General features: G+C 32.9%; 1 protein-coding gene across 1 annotated transcript; it reads right to left on the reverse strand.

Annotated features, from left to right (window-relative positions):
• Positions 1–1,865: 1,865 nt before the first annotated feature.
• On the reverse strand, positions 1,866–19,517 carry CarT (Carcinine transporter). Its single transcript, XM_085955826.1, has 8 exons — positions 19,365–19,517; positions 18,783–19,019; positions 9,510–9,683; positions 6,973–7,231; positions 4,046–4,678; positions 3,621–3,802; positions 2,850–3,028; positions 1,866–2,414 (listed from the first exon to the last, which is right to left on the reverse strand). The coding sequence occupies exons 1-8, from the start codon at positions 19,380–19,382 to the stop codon at positions 2,219–2,221; spliced, it is 1,878 nt and encodes a 625-aa protein (XP_085811952.1). The 5' UTR covers positions 19,383–19,517; the 3' UTR covers positions 1,866–2,218.
• Between the last annotated feature and the right edge of the window lie 1,706 nt (positions 19,518–21,223).

The raw sequence follows: 21,223 nt of genomic DNA on the forward strand, positions 1-21,223 counted from the left end.
GAAATGAGTTTTGGAATATAACGCAACCAAAACTGGAAAAATTCTATCATGGGTATTTACTTCCTGAATTAGTTGACCCCAGAAAAAACAGGTCCATGCCACTGCGTGAACCACAGTGGATATTAGATGCACAAAACTTATATAATTATATTATAAATAAAATTTAAAAAGTGCAAAATAATAAATTACGTCTTCGCTATAGGTCCTACACATTAAAAATAAACACTATTCATTAATAATGTTTTTTGGATAGCACATGGAATAAAAATGTAGGTAGATATGTATTTCAACATCCTTCGTATGTTTAGTTCTCGGACAATTTCAGGTTAAAAAGTTATTAATATATTATAAAGTTTATATCGTGGCTAACACATAATTGAAAACGTTATCATATCCATCATATCGGTTGCAATACTTCCCACCAATCAGCTGATTAACATGTTGAATTTAGTAACATTTAAGTACCTATATTAGAAAGTACTATTTTTTGGTTTATTGAGACAAACATTGGCGGCAACCTTTTTATATTAACTAGTAGAGCAGTTATTATGGACCACATGTAAAAAAATCATATTTTCAATTCTCAAGGCCAATTCTGTAGAGGGTCCCCTTAAGACAGTACTTCTGTGAAACGGCAAATAATTTTCAACTATAGGTGTGACGAAATTTTGGACTGGCTGGCAATCGGAGAGAAAAAGTCGAGCTATGAACACGTCAATTTGTTTTGTGATGGCGATTGTGACTACGGGACGTGAAGATTGTATAAATGGTGCGTGCAGACCAAAACATAATTTGTCATAAAAAGTCAACATGCGTCCATTTAATGTTATGTTTATTGTTATATTACTAATAATAATAATATATTCATTGACATGTTTTCTTTTTCAAGTAAATGGGTAACGTTTTTTAGTCATCTTTACACAGGGCTCGAAATAGACCGGAACGCACTGGAGCGCCGTTCCTGTTCGTGAAATTCTAAAAGATACCGTTCCGGCTCGTGGCTTTTTTGAAAATTGCGTTCCGTTTCATATTATTGAGATAATATTGCATGTAGGTATCTAGTTTTTAAAGTTCTAAGAACTGATTCGTGGGAAAAAAATTCGCCTGCGGCGCTGACAAAATGTGTGTAATATTTATTAATGATCAGTCCTATAATATAATATAGGCTGTTCGGACTTCAGATGTGTTTACAAAAAGGGCTAAAGGGGCTACAGGTCCAGGACCTTAAATTAGTAGGTCTCCGGAACCTGAAAAATAATTTCAAATCACAAAAGAACCTTGCAGCTAAGGAATACACAAATGTACGAGCTTCTAGAATTTTGAAGATAAGAGCCCACTTCTAAGAAAATTTACGAAAAATAAGTGATTTTGCAAAAATGAGTAGGTAAGCATTTAAAAAAACTACATTTTAATGTTGTATTGGGGGGGGGGGTATTGTGTATTAGCGCAGAGCCCCTACAAGTATAAATGAAACCCTGATTATTGGCATATCGCCCTTATGATATCCGAAAAATATTTAACATAATTTGATATTTTTGAATGATTATTCAGCGCTCCGGTTCGTAAGATTTTCTATTTCGAGCACTGTCTTTACACGATTTAAGAATTAATTCCCCCATCGTAGTCAGCTGAAGTATAGCCTTAAGAAGGTAGGCTTCAAATAATAGCCTAGTATGGAGTCTTCGCCACTGATAAACACGGCGCTACTGATTGGAATCACAAACAATTAACTTAAACTTTACAGTTGTGTTTTGAAGTTTGAATGGCTTTCATTTTATAACTTTACTACATAATAGCTTGCCAACTAGGTTGTCCATCAAATGCAAGAATAAATGAATCAGTTTAAAGGAAATGTAAAAACTCGTGCAGGTATATCTTAACTAACAATTATTTTATTTTTTAATATGATATTACAGACCAAATAACAACAGTATGAATTCTACAAAAAAATAATACAGGTACATTAGCTTTGATAAAAGGTTTGCAATATACATTTGTATCTATTTAAGAAGATATTTGACCAGGTTAGGTTCTAAATGCTCTGAAGGATTACACTAAACTATAGTGTCATGACAGTCGAACTCAGTTACAAACTGAAAAAACATAAATCAACAACAATCCAAAAAAAAATGTGTTTTTACGGGAGTGCTGTACCAGCTGTGAAGAGCATTTTCTTTTGTCCTGCGCATCTGCTTATGACAGAGTTCGACTGCATTTACTAAAACCAGTAAGTGAGTTTCATTGAACCGTCAGGATTTCGCTGAGTGTCCATAATACTGGCTTGCCTGACAAGCCTTCGCATCGAATTTCTTCTGTTAATTGGTTCATTCTCATCACGGAGGTCGGATATATTATGGACTTGATTCATTTCAAACTCGTCCAAGTCTTCGTAGGATCCTGTTGTTGCAGGTGGCCTGTAATAACAGATAAATCAATAAAATATTAGGAATAATATTCACCGTTACTTGTAACATCCTGGATGGAGTAGAAAGGCATCTCTCAGTGTGTCGACTTACATTCCAGAGCAAAGGAGAGGTGATGGTAGAGAGCGATCAATTTTGGAGGCAGCCGATACTCACGCTAGGATTATGGTGCCATTAACCCATTTAGTTCTAACAACGCGACTGGCGCGTTTGCATTACCTGGCCATTAGATATAACATGATATTTAAATGTGGTAATGAAATATTAATTAGCAGGTCAGCAGTGATTGTGTTATTAATATTAATATACTAATAAATTTTGCCACTTAACAACTATGTAACTTGTGAAAGTGGGGAAGCCATGCAAGAAATATTACAAATTCATTCAGGAGACAGGTAATTAATTAGATCATGTAATGTATCTCACTTGACGGGGATACATCTGATGCAGTCAGCGTAGGACCAATCCTTCCCGAACTCTTCGCCCTCTTCTAGAGTTTGCGGCAACCTGTGATGCAAAGTCTCCGGCAGTCGCAGACCAGAAATACCTCCGATCACTGACACAGTTCCCATTATCACTAATGGCATAATTAAATTCTCCGAACCCTGCCAAAAATGAAATAATGGCAATGGTTAAATCTGTATGATATGGAGTGATTTTCAAAAAATAAGGAATTCATTAAAGATGTCAACGTTAAAATTGATGATCCTGTAAGTAAAAATCATTGAGATTTTTTGTCTATTCTCACATATACTGAAATTTATCCATTGTAATAAGCTAAACTAATGTGTATCAATACTTTGTTTCTTATTCGGCTCTACAATCCAACGTGGGTCTTAACCACTCACTCAACTTTGCTTGTCCATGCTTTAGTTTATCCATGCTCATTGAAAAATAACATGTGAATTTGCCAGACCCGGGATTAGAACCTACACTGCCTCACGACCTCATAAGCGGATGAGTTACTACTCATCCATCACGACCGCTTGAATCCTAAAGCTTATGAAGTGGCATTACTTTTGAACTACTTTGGGAGAAAATATTTTTTTCTGTTTGATATTTGGCTTACTATGTCTATCCACATTATTTGAAGCATACAAAAGCAAATTAACTGCTCCCTTAGCCTTGCCTTGATATCATATTTTCTTCATAGAATTATTATATAAATTGGCTATTCAAAAAGTGTTGTTTTCATACCAAGTATGTGATGAAAGGTATGACTATCAAACCGAGTCCGCCTATGTACGCTGATGTTCCAATACCGATTCCTCGAAGCTGTGTCGGGTACAGTTCACCAGCAAACGGGTAGATTATTAAAAATGACGCAGAAATCAACGCCTTTGAAACGAGGAATAGAATGAGTGTCGCTATTACTGCGTCTGAAACAATGTGCAAATAAATTATTCGAAAGCAAATATTACAATTTTATGTTTTCAACAAAGCATATTTTAATTATAAAATGCAAAAACCAAATGTGATCAATTTTCTTTCAGATGGAGCCTTCTTTGATTTCCCTATAAACATTTTCAGTTTTATGTGAGTTTGTATGAAAATTTGATGATGATCAACAAAGTGTGTTAATATACTTTGCTAAATACTAAATTGTTTATGATTCATTTTACCTTGGGGCAGCAAAACGGTGATGATGCAGCTTATTCCGCTGAGCACCATAGACAAACAGAGAGGCCATCGCCTTCCCCACCGATCCATTATAATCCAACAGACCAAATAGCTGGGAATCTCGACCACAGATGATAAGAAGAAGCTAATGTATTGGTTACTTCCTAGCGAAGGTCCATAGTAACTTAAACCAACGTACACCATTTCATTTGCAAACCAGTTCAAGGTGATTAAACACGTTTTCAACCTCATATTTGGAGTTTTACAAAGTGAAAAGGGTCCAGGCGAACTTTGGTCAATCTTTTCTGTACTCTGAGAGGCATTTTTCATCATCAGCTGTTTCAATTTCGATTTGAACGATTCCGGTAGCTGCTTCCCATTTACTCTCGCCAAAGTTTCCAATATTTGCAAAGCTTCTTCTAGCCTTCCTTTTGCCAACAGCCATCGTGGAGATTCCGGAAGGAAAAACCAATAGAAATAGTAGAGTATAAACGGCGAAGAAGTCACCAAAGCCAAATGCGACCAGTCTCTCACTAGATACGTGACTCCGGCGAGCATTATAAGGCCGAGGGTGTAAAACATGCATGTCATTACGGTGATAAACGATCGATAATTGGGTCCGACCAGTTCCAAAGCTGAAAAATATTTTAAATAAAGCCAGGTATGTTATAAAAAAAACATTCTCTACGCAACTGTGTGTACACAATATAGAATCAATGTGTCCTGTTACTAATAATTGGAGCAAACATGGACATGCATAAACTTAATTTGTAATCACTCTTCAAAAAGAATATCTGTGGTCTTTGGTAAATTTATAATAAATGAAAAACTAATATTTTTTTATTAGAAGAGTGAACGTGGAAAATAAACACCAATTATAAAACCATCATGATTCCAATGGTTTGGATTGACCAAAAGCAAAAGGTCACAAAACTGTTTAGTGGATTTATTTTGTTTTGGCTCACCAACTATGTTTGACAATCTTTGGCATTAGGGAGTGTGTAAGCAGGGCGCGAAGGGGGAAACGAGGTGAACCCTTCCTACAGTGTCCGATACATATTATAATAGTGACAGTTCACTAGTTAGTATCGTACCCTTCAATACATAACATTTAAAAAGGGTGTTGGTATATAACTTAGGTAAGTGTTAACTATCGATTCTTGGCAGAATGACATTATAGTACGATTAATTTATAGTAAGTACCTACATGATACTGTAATTACTTTTAATTTATTGCTAAGATCAGGGGTTCATAAACTTATTCAGTCCTCAGTGCATCAGAATTTTTCCACAATACTCAAACTCGGAACATACCTACTTACCTTTTGCAAACAAATCCACCCCCATTTTCTTTTCCACAATAATTTTTCTACTTTACTTTTTATTACAGCATATGTACGGGAAAAGGACTGATTTTATTTCTGAGTAAGTAATTGGGCCTGTGAAGAAATGCCAAAACTACTGGAATTTAAACATTTAGTGTGAATATTCCGCAGCACCCCTGTAAACCAACACGACGTCATGGCCGTATACATAACCGTCCGGTCTACCAGTTATATGTCCAACCCGCCTCCGTTTAAAAATTTCGGCGTACTTAATTATATCACATACTCTCCTTTGCTCCCTTATCTATTTGATCCTTACTCTGTCTTCTGACGCATTATGTCTAACATACACCTCTCCATACCAACTGTGCAAGTCTTTATTTCTTAAATAAATAGAGCACAGTTGCAGAGTTTACCTATGTTGAACGATCAACTTAGCTTTCCTAGTAGCCCTTTGTTATATCCTATATGATGTTTTACATATGAGACTACATTATGGTCAATTGTATTGACACAAAATTTATATATGTTTGTATGAGATTATATATGTTTGTATGAGAGTCTATGGATGAGGATTTAGGTATGTATAGTTGTATAATATATAGATATATTATATTAGGTGAGTTATATATTATATTAAGCGAGTTTATATGTATAATTTTGTTTTTGTTAAAAAATAATGTTATAAAAGTAGGTACCTTGTAAGAGTATTATTAAAGACTAATATCTCATTAGTTAACTCGATTAATTATTTTTCTTAGAATTGACGATTTACACCTCTTGAGTGTAGTATTTTTATTGTTATAAAGAATTTTGACCTATTATTAGGTTTGACGATTTATTATAATAATATGCTGTCCAGTGTATTGTTATTAATAAGATAGGGTTTTTACTAATTAGGTTTTTTACTGACACTTCAGCTATTCATAATTTGTTTATTGTATTTTTTGTTGTAATTTCTGACTAAATAGGTAGGTAATGGAGTTTTTACCTACTTTATTGTATTGATTTATTATAAAAGGTAGAGTTAAGGGTGTTCGTTGTCAGTGTGTGTTTGCCTTTGGTGAGTGTACACTACGCCTGAAGATGCCGAAAGGCGAAACCCGGGTCGCAAAAAACGACTTAAATGGAATAGTACAGAGCTTGAATCCATTAGAATTTAAATTCAAATTCCATCAAGTACCTTCGGTCGAAAGTATTAATATTATTTATTTTTTACAATGAGACCAAGTTTCGCATGCATATGTAAGCACTGAAAGCACACATTGGTTAAACACCCTGCGCTTGAGGCACAATGGGAGGTCACTCTTGAAAATGACGTTCAGATGTCCGAACGCACTCCAACTCACTAACTGTGTTTGATTAAATTTGTACTTATAAAATTACCAAAAACCACAGACAATATAAATAATAAACAAAACAATAGCTTTCTTCTTAGAAATTTGGGAATTATCTTCATCAACAAGAATAAAACTTTTTTTAATATTATAATCATTGATAATCGGAATTTCAAACCATATGACTTGTAAATAGACTGTGTCGGTATATATATTTTGTTTTGAATGATTCGGATATTTATTGACAATAATTAGTACTGAACTTACAAATAATAAATGGTATTTGATAAACAGCAGGGATGGTCAATCCGACAATAGCTCTGCAGCTGGCCCACCAATAGAAATTCTGTGCAGATGCAGTCAATAAGCTTCCCACAATGAGAGTGGTCAGGCATAGAAAATATGACTTCTTCCGACCAATTTTGTCATTCAGCACTCCAAAGAAATAAACTCCGACAGGGCCCCCCGCATTCAGAGCCACCAAGCCGAGGGTCGGGTATATCGCATGATCGCATACTAACTCAAACTAAAATAGAACACCTGTATTAATAGTTAATTACATCATTATCGTTGTCTTTACAGTCCAGTGTGTCAACAATTTGTTTTACGGTAAACGGTTGCTTGTCATTTGCTCAACTTAATTGACCCCAAATACACCTTTTAAAATGTTAGTTTGTTTGAATGAATTATTGCAGTATCTATTAATATAATAACAGTAACATTGCCCTAGTAAACACGAGGGTAGAATTTATGTCTCAGCAAATTTGAGAAATCTTGACACATTTTTTAAACCATCATGATTTTTTGGAAGCTTCCATTATTTATTTAGATATTATTATGATGCCAATCCAGACTTATTTCCATTTCTTAAGGCTATACCTCAGCTGAGGCATGGTCTAAAAAGATCGTGACTAGGCGATGCGCGGATTGTGCAAATGACCCAAGCCGAACGAAATATAATTTGTCATAAAAATTCAACATGCGTCCTTTTTATGTTATGTTTATAATTATATTCGTAATAATAATAGAATATTCATTGACATGTTTTCTTTTTCAAGTACTTGTGGAACGTTTTTTAGTCATCTTTACACGATTTAAGAATATATCCCCCCGACGCCATCACAAAACAAATTGACGTGCAAACAGGTCGACTATCGCTCTCCAAATGGCAACGCGGCCGAAATTTCATTCCACATACAGTTAAAAATTATTTGCCGTTTCACTTATGTACGCTCTTAATAATTCGGAAAAGAGGAGATATCAATGTTTATTGCTTTTGACTTATTATTTAGGCTATTTTATGGCTTTCTACAAATTTGCATTCTTTCAATTTAGGGAACACAATTAAAAACAAGCACTTTGCATACAATTTCACAATTGCGTTAAACTTAGCTAAAAACACTGATCACAGGGATCAGTTTCCTTTTAACTGTCCCGACAACTACTCAACATCTTTAATAAAATGTTTAATATGTAGATATAGGTATCATAGTTTTGTGTACTTCACACGTTATTCAATGGGTACATTGTGTATCCCAATTTAATTTAATTGTATTTTAATCCTTATTTTATTGTGAATCATATAGGAAATCGTAAAGTGAATCTATTTTAGTTAGGTATTTGAACTGTGCTAACAGTGAAACACTAAAAATTCAACAATAACTATTATTTTGAACATTTTATTCACCTACCTACTGTACCATACCTACTTGCAAAATATTATGAAACGAAAAAACAAAAAAATGTATTTCGTAGTCCGTATTAAAATTCGAATAAATGAATATTCATTTCTGCCAATTTCTTATTATATCTATTGGATTTTAGAGCTTATATATACACTTTTTTAGTTTACAAAAATCGCATATGATTCGTTTCACAACTAATGACTAATAAATAAAATGCCCACAATGGCCAAGCGGCTAAAGCATCGGCCTATAACGTCGTGGGCCCCAGGTTCGAATCCTGGGTCTGGCAAATATATTAATTTTTGTTTGTGTTTGAGTCAGAGTCTGGACCAAATACATTGGGCAAGTGGCTAACATCCATTTCTCGTAAAAACAAATCTGTTAATACAAACCTCCACTCTGTGGAGGCCCATATTATGATCTTATTAGATTTGACATGGTCAAAAAATAAAAAAAATGCAATTTTACAGTAGGTACGTAATTCCACTTTTATTAAATATAAAACTGGACCGGTGTCATCCTATTTAATTGACAATATCCCTGATGCGGACGAAACCGGTACAGTTTAATATTTAATAAAAGTTGAATTAGTACTATAAAATTGCGTTTTATTAAACTTCACGAATTGATAGTTAACACCATAAAAGATAATAAATAATAACTTATTGTTGATGCAAAAGCATTATTAATATGATTAAAGATTCTGACACTTGAAATTTAAAAACTTTTCAAAATTGTCTATTATTAATACTTACTTCAAAAATACACGCCTTAATAACATAAAATAGTCACAAAATATTAACTACCGATCAGTCGATCAAATAAATTTAATATTTTGAATATGACATCTAGCTATGACATGCTTTAAGTTGAAACACCAGGATACATTTTTTTTATTTCCAAACATTAAATTCATTTATCTCAAAATATTAAATTGCGGCTTGAGAGGTTTTCGTTTAATACTGTCCAATTAAGAACTTATAAAATAGGACAATCAGGCAATTTTTTTTCTATTTGCTTTTAATCAAGAAACTTAAAACGGGTTATCTACATAACACAGGTATAGGTGCTGTCAGATAATTATTTTGAATGATATATCGATCATAAAAGCATACTTACATCTATTACAATGGAGGATGAAACACTGGACTTGTCAAACTCCCATCCGTCCAAGCATTTCTCTACACGCCAGCTGGTGTTTGGGGCGAATTCTGTTAAATTATACTCATTGACTATGCCTGTCCAGTCGACAGCGTATCTAGAACATTTGCTAAATGTGTCATTGGATCCTACCTGAAAATACAACCATAATCACACATAGCCACACACACTATTTTGTGAGATAGTCAGAAGGGCCATGTACCCATAAGAAAGAAAAACTTGTTTTGACCTATATTGGATCAGAAATAGCTGATTACCTACTATTACAAGAATATAATAATAGATATCAATTTACAAGTCCACTTCTCGTCAAATCAATCAAAATAATGGTTTTGAAACAAGGTGTTTTTTGTTAATTTTTTATCTTTGACAGCTGTTTCAGGCTATAAACCCATCTTGAGAACGAAGAATTATAACTTATAACTGTAGTTAAAAATTTGGAAAGCTTTCTAATCTTAGACGCTTGTGATAGAGCGAGAGGGTATATTACAAATATATGTTTCTCTTCTCGTTCACAACAATAACGTAGTCGTAATCTACCAAAAATACATACAATTGTAATGATATATCCAAAACCTCCAGTAGCATGCGCATAAAATAATTAAAAATCAAATGAGAAATTGATAAATTAAAATAATACAAACATTGGCTGATAGCCAATTTTATCGGTTGACTAATAAAATATATGGTACCGAATAGGCATGCTGTTATAATTTCAAAACACATTTATGCTTGAAATACAAAAATGCCATTTTAGTGCATTATACTGTTCCCACAAATATGATACTTTATAGAATATTTGTGTCGCTGAGTTTCAAAACCCGCTATAACACTTTTTCATTATGTTGAGAAAATCAATAAAAACTTTTTGAACTAAAAAGTTTTTTGAATGTTTCAGTAGTGTTATAGCGGGATTTGATAGACACATTGATTTTGTTTCATAAATGACAGTTAATCGTAGTGGCTTTTGAAAGAGGCGATAGAATTTTCATGTAGAGATTGTAATAACGAATCCAACGATATATATCTTAATTATTTCAAAAAAGTGTTATAGCGGGTTTTGAAATTTAGCGACACATTTTGATTTCAGAACACATACAAAATTTCAGCAAAATAGGTACCACAATGAAGCTGGGTGTCTATTTCAATATAAAATGAAACTAATATTGTGATTATTGGTGTAAGCTGACGATGAATGCGATAAGTGCCCAAAAAAAGACCAAAACTTATCATTTTTACAACAAATGGGAAACTGAGTATTTCTTTGTTATAGTGAAAACTGAAAGACGTGTGTTATTGTTAATTTGTAACACCTGTATCAAAATATATAGTCAAATATAATACGTTTATTCAGGTTGAATTCACTGCCAGTTCTGATACTGGATACTGATCACAACCCACTTGAAGTTGGACATGCCAGGAGGGCAATTTTTGAACGAAGCAGTATCGCAACAGTTCGAATGAACCAACAAACCTGCTTGAAAACGCGATACTAGTTTCAAAGGAAATATTGTGCGTATAGAGCTTCAAACAGTATCGACATGACAGCTAAATTTACCGCGCGAAAAGTGTTATAGTTTTGGAGAAATACGTCAGTAAGTGACCATTTATATCAGTTATATTGTATTCTTGAATGCATTTAATAACAAGGTGTTTTCCACTCATATGCTAAACTATCATTACATAGTCTCTTTTATCGATTATATCAAAAATCATACTAAAATTATATTTATCCCTTTTCAGAATGAACAAAATAACATTATCATATTTAATCAGTACTTAAAAGTAATCGCTGCATTATTAAAACGATTGATTGTTAAAGTACGTAGCTAATTAATCCATAAAGAAGCTACTTATTGACCTTAATATTGATCAACATTCAACACGAGAATGCGAACAGAATTCCCGATGTATTTTACAAATCTAATATTAATAAAATATGTATGTTTATTACAAAATCACAACAAATACCTTAATGAGAATTTTAAAAAAACAACACTTCCAATGGTAATATCGTCTTTGTTCTGGCAGAACACATTAACCGGAGAATACTAGTTTTGAGTAATTTGACTTTGAAGTTGTTAAAATGTTTGAAATAATGGTCTATCATGCAGTGGCGATTCGCCCCTGAGAGCGCTAGAGCGCTGAACACCCAATTTATAAGAAAATATATTTTTTTAAATATTTCATTTATTAAAAGACAGTGTTGTGATCTATTAGCGTAGTCATTAATTCATAATATACAAAAACAAATTCTAATATGTGTTTTAACCGCCTATTTTAAATCCTATATACAATGTCCATGGGAGCGAATTTTCATAGCGAACCCGTAATCCTGATTTGAGATAATGAGAGTGAGTGAAATAGCAACAGTCAAATAATATTTGATATGTTAATTTGCTGTTTGGGAGCGGCGCTCTCACGTTCGAATTCGGATTCATATATTGTCGTTAATCTTCGTCGGCGTCAAAACAAGACTGCCTGTATTACACGTGGAGACCACAAGCAAATATAATTCCAACTCCAGTGGAGAATTTCTTAAAGTATTTTTCTGTGTATAAACATTTTTGCGAAAAAAATCTTTGTCCTATAAAAGCGTGTTTCTAGTACAGGTGGTCAGGGAAAGATCATTCCATGTACATGAATACTGGGTAATATGTATTGTATTTTTATCAATTGAGTAACATTTTCAAATAAATGGTAGTATTTATTAAACATATTTTCATGTTACCTAACAATTAATGAAGATTAGTGTATCATAATAATAATATTGTATCTCAATAAAATATGATAATTAAATATAAACAATTGAAATATAGCATTTTTTGACCAATGTAAACTTTTTTACTTTGCATAATACATAGATTTTTATCCGTAAATACACTTTTGGAATAAAGTGGGTACATCTAGACATGATTGTCCGTAACTGTTTGTTTTCCTTAATAAATAAAATAAAATAAAAATATTAACTCTTAGAGGGCTCGCACATCAGAACTCGCCGCATGCGTCTTACGAAGAATTCGTCGATGTGACGTCATCGTAAACCAAGAAACAAACGTTATCCAACGGAGCTTCGCAGATTGGCCGTTGCAACTGCAACGCGAGACGATCCGCAGATGCAACATGTCGAATTTAATACAGCCTGCATGTCGTATCTAAAAAAAGTCGACTACGCGCAAGCGCACAGCCCGCGGCCATCGGCCATTTCTGTCTCTATCTCTGTCTACACTGTCATGCTCGCTCATCGCTGGTCACCGCGTTTGACGTTTGTTCATACAATCAACACAATAAAAATGGCAGACGAGAGACTCTCCTTTTTCGCGTTTGACGTTTGCCGCTAGGCAGATGTGCGAGGTTGTAGCAAGCAACATTCGTTGGCGGTCTCATAAAATTTGATTTATGGCCGTCAGGCACACAATGCGAGTTGTGATGTGCGAGCCGGCTTAGTGATCTGACCACAACAAAGGCACATGGAATCTTTTTTTCCCACAAAAAATGACTTGGCTGGAAAAAGATTTTTTTTCAGAAATTGGAAATGGAAATATATTATAATATTTTTAAGTGAATGTCCTATTGTGCAATATAATAACAAATAAAAATCATTTAAAAATTATAGTGAAAGATTAATTGTAACAATTATTCAGAGTTTGAAACTTTAAAAATCGATTTACTCAAAATGATACAGCTACGGTCTTTACCGAGTGAGCGTCCCCGCGTTGGGAACTATTGTACCATGTAAAACGAGCTTGCTTCTTTCACGAAAAATGCCCACGGGAAGAAAAATGGTTTCTGCACGTATTAATTAGTTTCGTCTGCTAGCTGTCAAATAATTAATGAGTACTTATTTGATTATCGTGATTATTTTTCAAAATCATATTTTTAGTTATTGTGTACATTAGTTTTTGTTTTAAAATGGCACCGTTTGATGTCGAATACATAAAAAAAACATTCAACTTAATACTTTTGAAGAACGTCTTCATATTAAAAATAGAGATACCTCCACCTAACCTAAAATTAAAACAACAATGAATTTCAAAAACTAAAAAATACGAAAGAACATTCAACATTAAACAATATGAACAAATTTCGTGGCTATGTGGATGTGACAAATTAAATGCACTATTCTGTTTTACATGTCTCGTGATTGAAAAATTTGTGTCGATTACAGAAGAATGGATTCCTCATACAAATGAACAATAATAATATGAAAGTACTTAAAAAAAAGTGAACTCCCAGTAAAATAACTCACCGATCGCCACTGCTATCATGTGAGTTTACTAAGTAATCGTAAAAAGGATGACTTTAAAATACAAACTGTTTATTTATTAAGAAGGTTTCCAGACAGTAAAGTTTGAAATACGGAACATTTTGGTACTAACTCAATATGTTATTTTTTCAAATTAGTGTCTTCTGCCAGAACAGTGACGATATGTAAAAGACAAAAAAACAATAAATAACAGAGCCTTTCGATGTTACGTTTCGGCATTAAATCTGTTTACCATCTGTCAAAATTAAAACCAACGACCGCAGTTAGCGCCTCTAGCGTCGAAGCATGTGAAGCTCAAAAGCCTCCGCCACTTTTAGATGCGATTGTCAAAATATAGTTAGAAATAAAATTTCTCATACATTCTCATACAAAAAGACTTTGATACTGCTTCCTTCAAAAATTGCTCTTCTAGTGTAGGTGAACCAAAACTAAGCAACTATGGTTTAAAAATTGAGTTATCAGATATTCTTCAAAACATACTATATATTTACGTACGATATATTTTTAAACATGGTTAAAATAGTATACTCCCTTCAAAAACAAACTCCCTTTAATCCAATTAGGAGTGAAGTAGTGCAATGAATTTAGGATATCTGTGGATTAACTCCAGCTATACACTTTTATTTCTTACATGAAAAATATTGATTAGCTTTCAAAATACATTTTATAGTCAGTGGCGGCCGGTGGTCTTCAGAATAGCATTTTGTGGTAGTGCGCAGTGGCTTATCTTCTATAAAAAGATAGCTTAGGTGTAAAACGACTGAAACTGTATCAAATCGTTTTTTGGTTTATTTATTCTATTTCTCAAAAAAAAAAAATGATTAGAGAAACATGGATGATATCTGAATCATACATATTACTATATGATTATTATTTTTTTTTATCTAAAAACGCTAATTTAATCTAGATTTCAATGATTTTCATTTACAAAATTGCGAAGAATCAATATTTTAGTGTTATTGTATGAGATCACTGTTTCTGATAATAAAAGATTAATGAATGTGTGACAGTGATTTACAGTTGGATGTAATTAAGCAGAAAACGTCCAACCCACAAATTGAGAATTTTCATTTTATTACGTATAATCCTTCAAAAACATCAATATTTTAATATGGCGAAAACGTCCAACCAGAAATATACACCCAGAAAAAGTTATCGACGTTTTTTCTAACCCACATACTAACAATTTACGAAAAATAATATCGAGAAAACGTTCATGTGGTTTGGACGTATCCTGCTTTTTTATTGCAATTAGACAAAACTATAATTTTAATATTGTCAGAATACGTCCATGTGGGTTGGACTTGTTAGGTTTTTAAAAATCTTCGCATGCATGTAATCCATGTTACTTGGACGTGTTAGGAGTTTTAAAATTAATAGATTATTTTTCGATAGAGATATGATACGATAAGATTTTATAATAGAGAGTTATTTCTCCAAGCCTAGATAATGCAGATATCGAGTCGACTGTTTCCATGGATACAAATGATGTCAATTCCTCATCTCTTGAAAATTCGTCACAAATATTTAGCAGTCGTCCTAAAAGAGGTCCGAAGGCAATCAAAGACGACATGGAAGTTGAACAGAAATGCTAATAAGCCGTATTGTGACTATAAAGGTGTACTCAAATCAGGCAAAGAATTTATTTATTTTTACCTATTGTAATTGTATAATGAAATGCAATGAACAAATTACCGAAGAAGAATGTAAATTCGAATTCAAACGTTTTTGGGAATTAGGTTCTTATAATTCACAAACAACATTCATCACTACCCTTGTGACTGAAACATCCAAAAAACAGTGTTATGGTAGAAATTCTACAAAAAGACAATTCTCCAGGGTTTATACTCTCAACAAAAAAAGAGTAAGTATACCGAATGATGTTTTGCAAAACAATCAATATAACTCCTACCAGAATAAATTAATACTGCTCTTCAGAAAATTTCAGGCCGTAAGGAACTATTGGATCAAAGAGGGTTAAAACAAGGTGGGTTGAACAAAGTACCTGAAGAAAAAGTGAATGCTGTCATTTAACAGATTAATATGCTTCCAAAATATACCTCACATTACTGCCGTGGAGACACGGAAAGCAATTTTCTACCACCTGACATGACATTGGCAAAAATGTATGCTATGTTCAAAACGGAAGTTAATAATCCTGTAACCTTTGCTATCTATAAACAGATATTTTATGCTTAATTCAACCTACAAACAAAACCGTTTAAAAAGATAGGTGTTATGTTTGCGATACATTTAAGGTGAAAATCGGAAACATATTCCGATTGTTCGGAAAAAGCACAACTTATCACAGAAAAAGAGAAACACCAGGCTTTAGCCAAAAATGCGCAAGATTTGCTAAAATGAAATCTGCTTACTGCAAAAAACAGAGACGACACAGAATGTCTCACATTTGATATGCAAAAGACCCTTCCCTTACCGAGAATTTCCACTAATATCATATTTTATAAACGCCAACTATGGCTTTATAATTTAGGCATCCATAGTGGAAAACAACAGAAAAGTTTCTGCTATGTGTGGTTAGAAGGCATTGCAGGAAGAGGTTCTCAAGAGGTTGGGTCAAGCATATTAAAGCATTCAAGTCACATATCTTCAGCAGTTAAAGATTTAATTTTATGGTCAGACTCATGTGGGGGGCAGAACCAAGATTACTCTCATGCTTAAGGCATTACTTGGATCAAAGCCGTCCCTCAATACAGTGACACTAAAATTTTTGTGTAGTGGACATAGCTATCTGCCCAACGACAAAGATTTTGGTGATATTGAATGCAGTCTCAAACACCAGGAACGAATATACACTCCATTCGAATATATAAACATAATGAAAAATTGCCGCAATTATGTAAAAATCCTTTGATTGTTACGTAAATGAAAAGCGTTGATTTCAAGGGTAGTAAAGATCTTGAAAAACATATTGTGAATAGAAAAGTCGATACCAATGGCCAAAAAATAAATTGGCTCAAAATAAGAGCGATAAAGTTGATAAAGGAAAACCCATATTTAATTTATATCAAGAGCAATAGTTTTGAAAAGGATTTCGTGGCAGTAAATATACAGCGTAGAGGTGTGTCGACTGACAATTTATTAAGTCTATTTACTGCACTATGGCCAGAAGGAAAAGCAATTGCTCTTCCAAAATTAAATGATTTGAAAATCATCATGCATTTAATTCCAAGTGATGCAAAAATACACTATGAAAATCTTACGGGTTCATCAAATATTACCGAGGATGTGTATGGCTACAATTCTCAAATATTAGATTTTGAACCTGAAATTCCAATATAACATTAAGTACTTACATATAAATTTATTTTGACCACAGTGCCCTTACCTATTTTAAGTTCTAATGATTATCGCATGATCCTTTTTATTAAACAATTTTCCAATAAATATGTGTAAAATAAATGTACTAATATAGTGTTTTATTTATAAAGAAATATTCAAATAAAGATGATTGTCCCAAGGTTTTATGTGCTAAGATCAGTACAATATTTAGGAAAATACAAACACAAAACAATCAGTTTTTAATTTGCAGAAAACATCCAACCCTCAAAACACTCAATAATTTTTAAATTAGTATGTTTTTCAAAAATCTAATAATCAATTAATATGCACTATAATTCCATGTAAGTATTTAAATTACAAATTCAATCTAAAAAAGATAAAAGTCATACTAAATGTTAATTTGTTACTTCAAAACTTCAAATGCGTTTTTCTCAGTTTGTAAAATTGTGGCTTGGACGTTTTCTGCTTAACTACATCCAATTAATAGTAAAGTAAAATCATGCTTTATAGTCTTTCCATATTCGCTTAAATGCAATTAGTCAGCCAAATGTGAAAAAATAACATCATAAAACGTATCTATCTATCATCATACTATTATAGTACATAATAATATTACATATTTACACTATGCATTTTATAGATACTAATTTTTTTTTATGTTTAGTTAAATCTTCAATTTATTACTGAACGCCCACGATGGCCGCACTAAGTGTAGGCTTATAACATCATGGGTCCCACGTTCGAATCCTGGGTCTGACAAGTACACATATTGATTTTCAATTTGTGTACGAGTAGTGTATGGACCTTATAGGTAGATCAAGTGGCAAACATCCATTTCTCATAAAAACAAAATCTGTTAAAGAAACCTCCACTCCGTGGAGGCCCATAAGATCGGACATTGTCAAAAAAAAAAAAATATATTATAGTAGTAAAAAGGTATAGCACACTGAAAATACTGCAAATTATCAGTAAAAAATAAAATGTAATAGATATATTTTGGGCGATATGACAAAATTGTGCACACTTTTTCATTTATACTTATTTGATTTCGTTGGATTAAGAATACATATTACAAACTATAATAGATAAAAAATATTATTCTATCAAAATATCCAAAGTTATGTATGATCTAATTGCATAATTTTAGATATTTCATAGATAGACAAGTATTTTTTCACTATTATCTATTATGGCTTGGTTTAATTGAATTTTAAAAATTAACTAACACCATTTGTAAATTGTAGTTATTTCAATGAAAAACGTATGACTGACAAAGTTTAGTGTGCACCATTTATGGTGTATCCTAACAGCCTACCTCTACCACTGTAGTGTAATAGGTCTTTTCACCACCAAGGCGACATGTGCACATATAATATAGGGCAGATATAGCTGCTCACCTGCTGTATATGAAGATTGCTGAATGCTTATCTATTGCCAGGCGTCACAACTAAATAATATAGCTCTTCCAATATTGTAATAAATATGTCATCGATGTTAACTTTAGACAATATTGATTGTTCTTAATAAAACCCAAAAGCACATGTTTCGATTAATAACAAACCTGGTGAAATATACACATAGTTTGTGTACTTTATTAAATAGTAGACTGACAGCACGTCCCTGTCAGTTTATTTTTACCGCCTCATAGAACATTGTCTTACTTCAAACGGGATGGCAATTCGCCGGCGCACTTCCGGCGTGGAGTATGAAATATTGAGGAGGTCGGGCACCCGGCACCAGTGCTCCGGGACGTCCGTCATGAACAGCTGATTGAAAGCGCAGAACCCGCACGGAATACACGCCGGGAGACACACTAACCACAAAAGCAGTTTCTGATACGTTCCAAACTCACCGATGTGAGGGAGCAGGTCGTCCAAATCCATATTTTCATCATTTTGCTGAAACACCGTTACTAAAATTAAACCAGAAAGACCTCCCCGACCCTATCAATCATTAATGCACCTCTACGTGAAATCAGGTGGTCAGTGTAAAAGAAGGGAGTTATAAATGTCAGCAAAACAGATTGAGTGTCATTCAATGTATCTAAGGTAAATTGAGGTTTCTATGGTATACAAATAACTTATACACGATCCCCACAATTTTTAAGATTCAGTCGATCACAAGGAATTCAACGGACAAAAATTATATTCAAACTGTGACAGACAACCTCTGAGAGCCTTTACAAGAATTCAGTGTGAATATGTAAATATTTCTCTAAGAAACTACAAATTTGATCAACTCACTGACAATTCCTTAGTCATGATGCCACTGATGTATTGAAGATAAAATTTAGCAGTCACAAAATTTTACAGATAGCATTAACAAATAGATATGACACTTTTTTGATTTACTTTGTAAAGCAAACAAGAGCAATGAGTTTTCCACTACCATCTACTATAAACGGTGAAAGTTCGTAATAATCCTGTCTACCTAAAAATAGTTCAATTTCATATCATAAATAATAATTATTCCTGCAATATGAATTGGTCAAAAATACAATGTTGATATTTTATTTCTGTATGCAATATACCAGTTGAATCAACATGCGTATGTACATTATTTTGTAAGTAGTTAACCGTTGACAAGTCATTATAAACATTTACATTAAATTATAATATTACCATTATGAAAGATAATTAATGAGTAAACCATATACAACTTTATCTACTAGACATACTGGTGTCACTATAATGTAGAAAACGAAGTGGTCATTTTATTATGTAAACATCCATACACTAATTTATCAAAATCAATTTTATTAACATTTTGCAATCTAATTTTATAACTATCAAGGCTCATTACAGCTATTGAAACCTTGACATACAAAGGGAGTACCTTGCCGTAGAAACAGGAAAGTATAACAGAATAAAATAAATGAGTGTTCGCGAGTGAAATTCACTTACGGTTTCAGATTTTCCCGTGAGCTTAACGGGCGACTGCGCCATAGCGGAACGACTGAATGCGACTCACTGAGGTGCCGCCGATGGAAGCCTTACATGCGCAACTCACACCCACACAAGATCAAGTGACATAGGGAGTATGTACATACACATGCCACTGGCTCAAGAGAATTAATCAAGGACCTGATCTTGCATTATAATGTTAATTATTACGAATAAAATCATAATCTAGACAATTTATTATAGTCAGAGGTATTTAATTACAAACAATTATAATATGAAATGAATAAATTTATCATGAACATAACATCCTTCAATAAACTATTTTTTTATTATTTAAAGAATAATTCACAAGATTTGAGAATGTAACATTCTTCATTGAAGATACGTAAATTAAAAACACCTCAGATAATATTATGTACTTACTAAAAAAAATCTTTAAGACAGTGAGACTTCAACCCGCATCCACTGGATTCACGCCAATGCGCTTTACCAACCGAGACAGGCGCGTCCTATATAATTACAATGAAATTAACTATTAGCGTACACATCTTAAGCACTTAAATATATCAAATGATGTTAATTTTGGCCAATCAGCTTCTGCGGTTTTATCCAATGTACCAATAATAGGTACTTATCTTAATAGCTAGTTAACTACAGAATCTCTCTAAATTATAGTTATAACATACTTGCACTTGCTAATAATTTAATTTAATTTAACAATTTTTATTATTCATGAGTAATTCACAAGATTTGAAGCGTATACAGTAGGTGGCGAGTATAGTATCTGAGGTATTTTCAAATAATGTAAATGATTATTTACTCGGTAGGAAACTTATCATAATATGGAAAAATATAATACTATGACATTTAGTAGAAGTGTGTTAGATGTTGCCCTTGTTATAACATGATAATGCTGTCGCCGTCATTTGCAGGAAGTCTGATGTTATCCTTTGTAAGGTTTTTCCAAGCTCAGTTTCCTTGTGAAAATAATGAAAATATTCCCAAATAAAATAAACAAAACATTTGGTATGAATATGTAATTGTCTTTATTATTACCTATATAAGTTTTGCAGGTATGTAGATAACTTACAATTCGCTTACGTACAGGTATTAAAGAAGTTTAAGTTTTAACGAGTGTAACATAATAAAAGCTAACGATTTCGAGGGTAAATATAAAATGTAAATGTTATGATATAAAA

This window comes from Rhyacophila brunnea, unplaced genomic scaffold, assembly GCF_057557595.1.
Source record: "Rhyacophila brunnea isolate RB1 unplaced genomic scaffold, BYU_Rbru_1.0 scaffold_5, whole genome shotgun sequence".
In the NCBI taxonomy this organism is placed as follows: Eukaryota; Metazoa; Arthropoda; class Insecta; order Trichoptera; family Rhyacophilidae; genus Rhyacophila; species Rhyacophila brunnea.

Bases quoted from the DNA above. Each gene is read 5' to 3' on its own strand.
- CarT (XM_085955826.1), bottom strand. The intron at 9,684-18,782 runs GTAAGACAATGT...TTGTATTTTCAG, and splicing joins GAATTGCCATCCCGTTTGAA to GTAGGATCCAATGACACATT. The intron at 3,803-4,045 runs GTAAAATGAATC...ACATTGTTTCAG, and splicing joins CACCGTTTTGCTGCCCCAAG to ACGCAGTAATAGCGACACTC.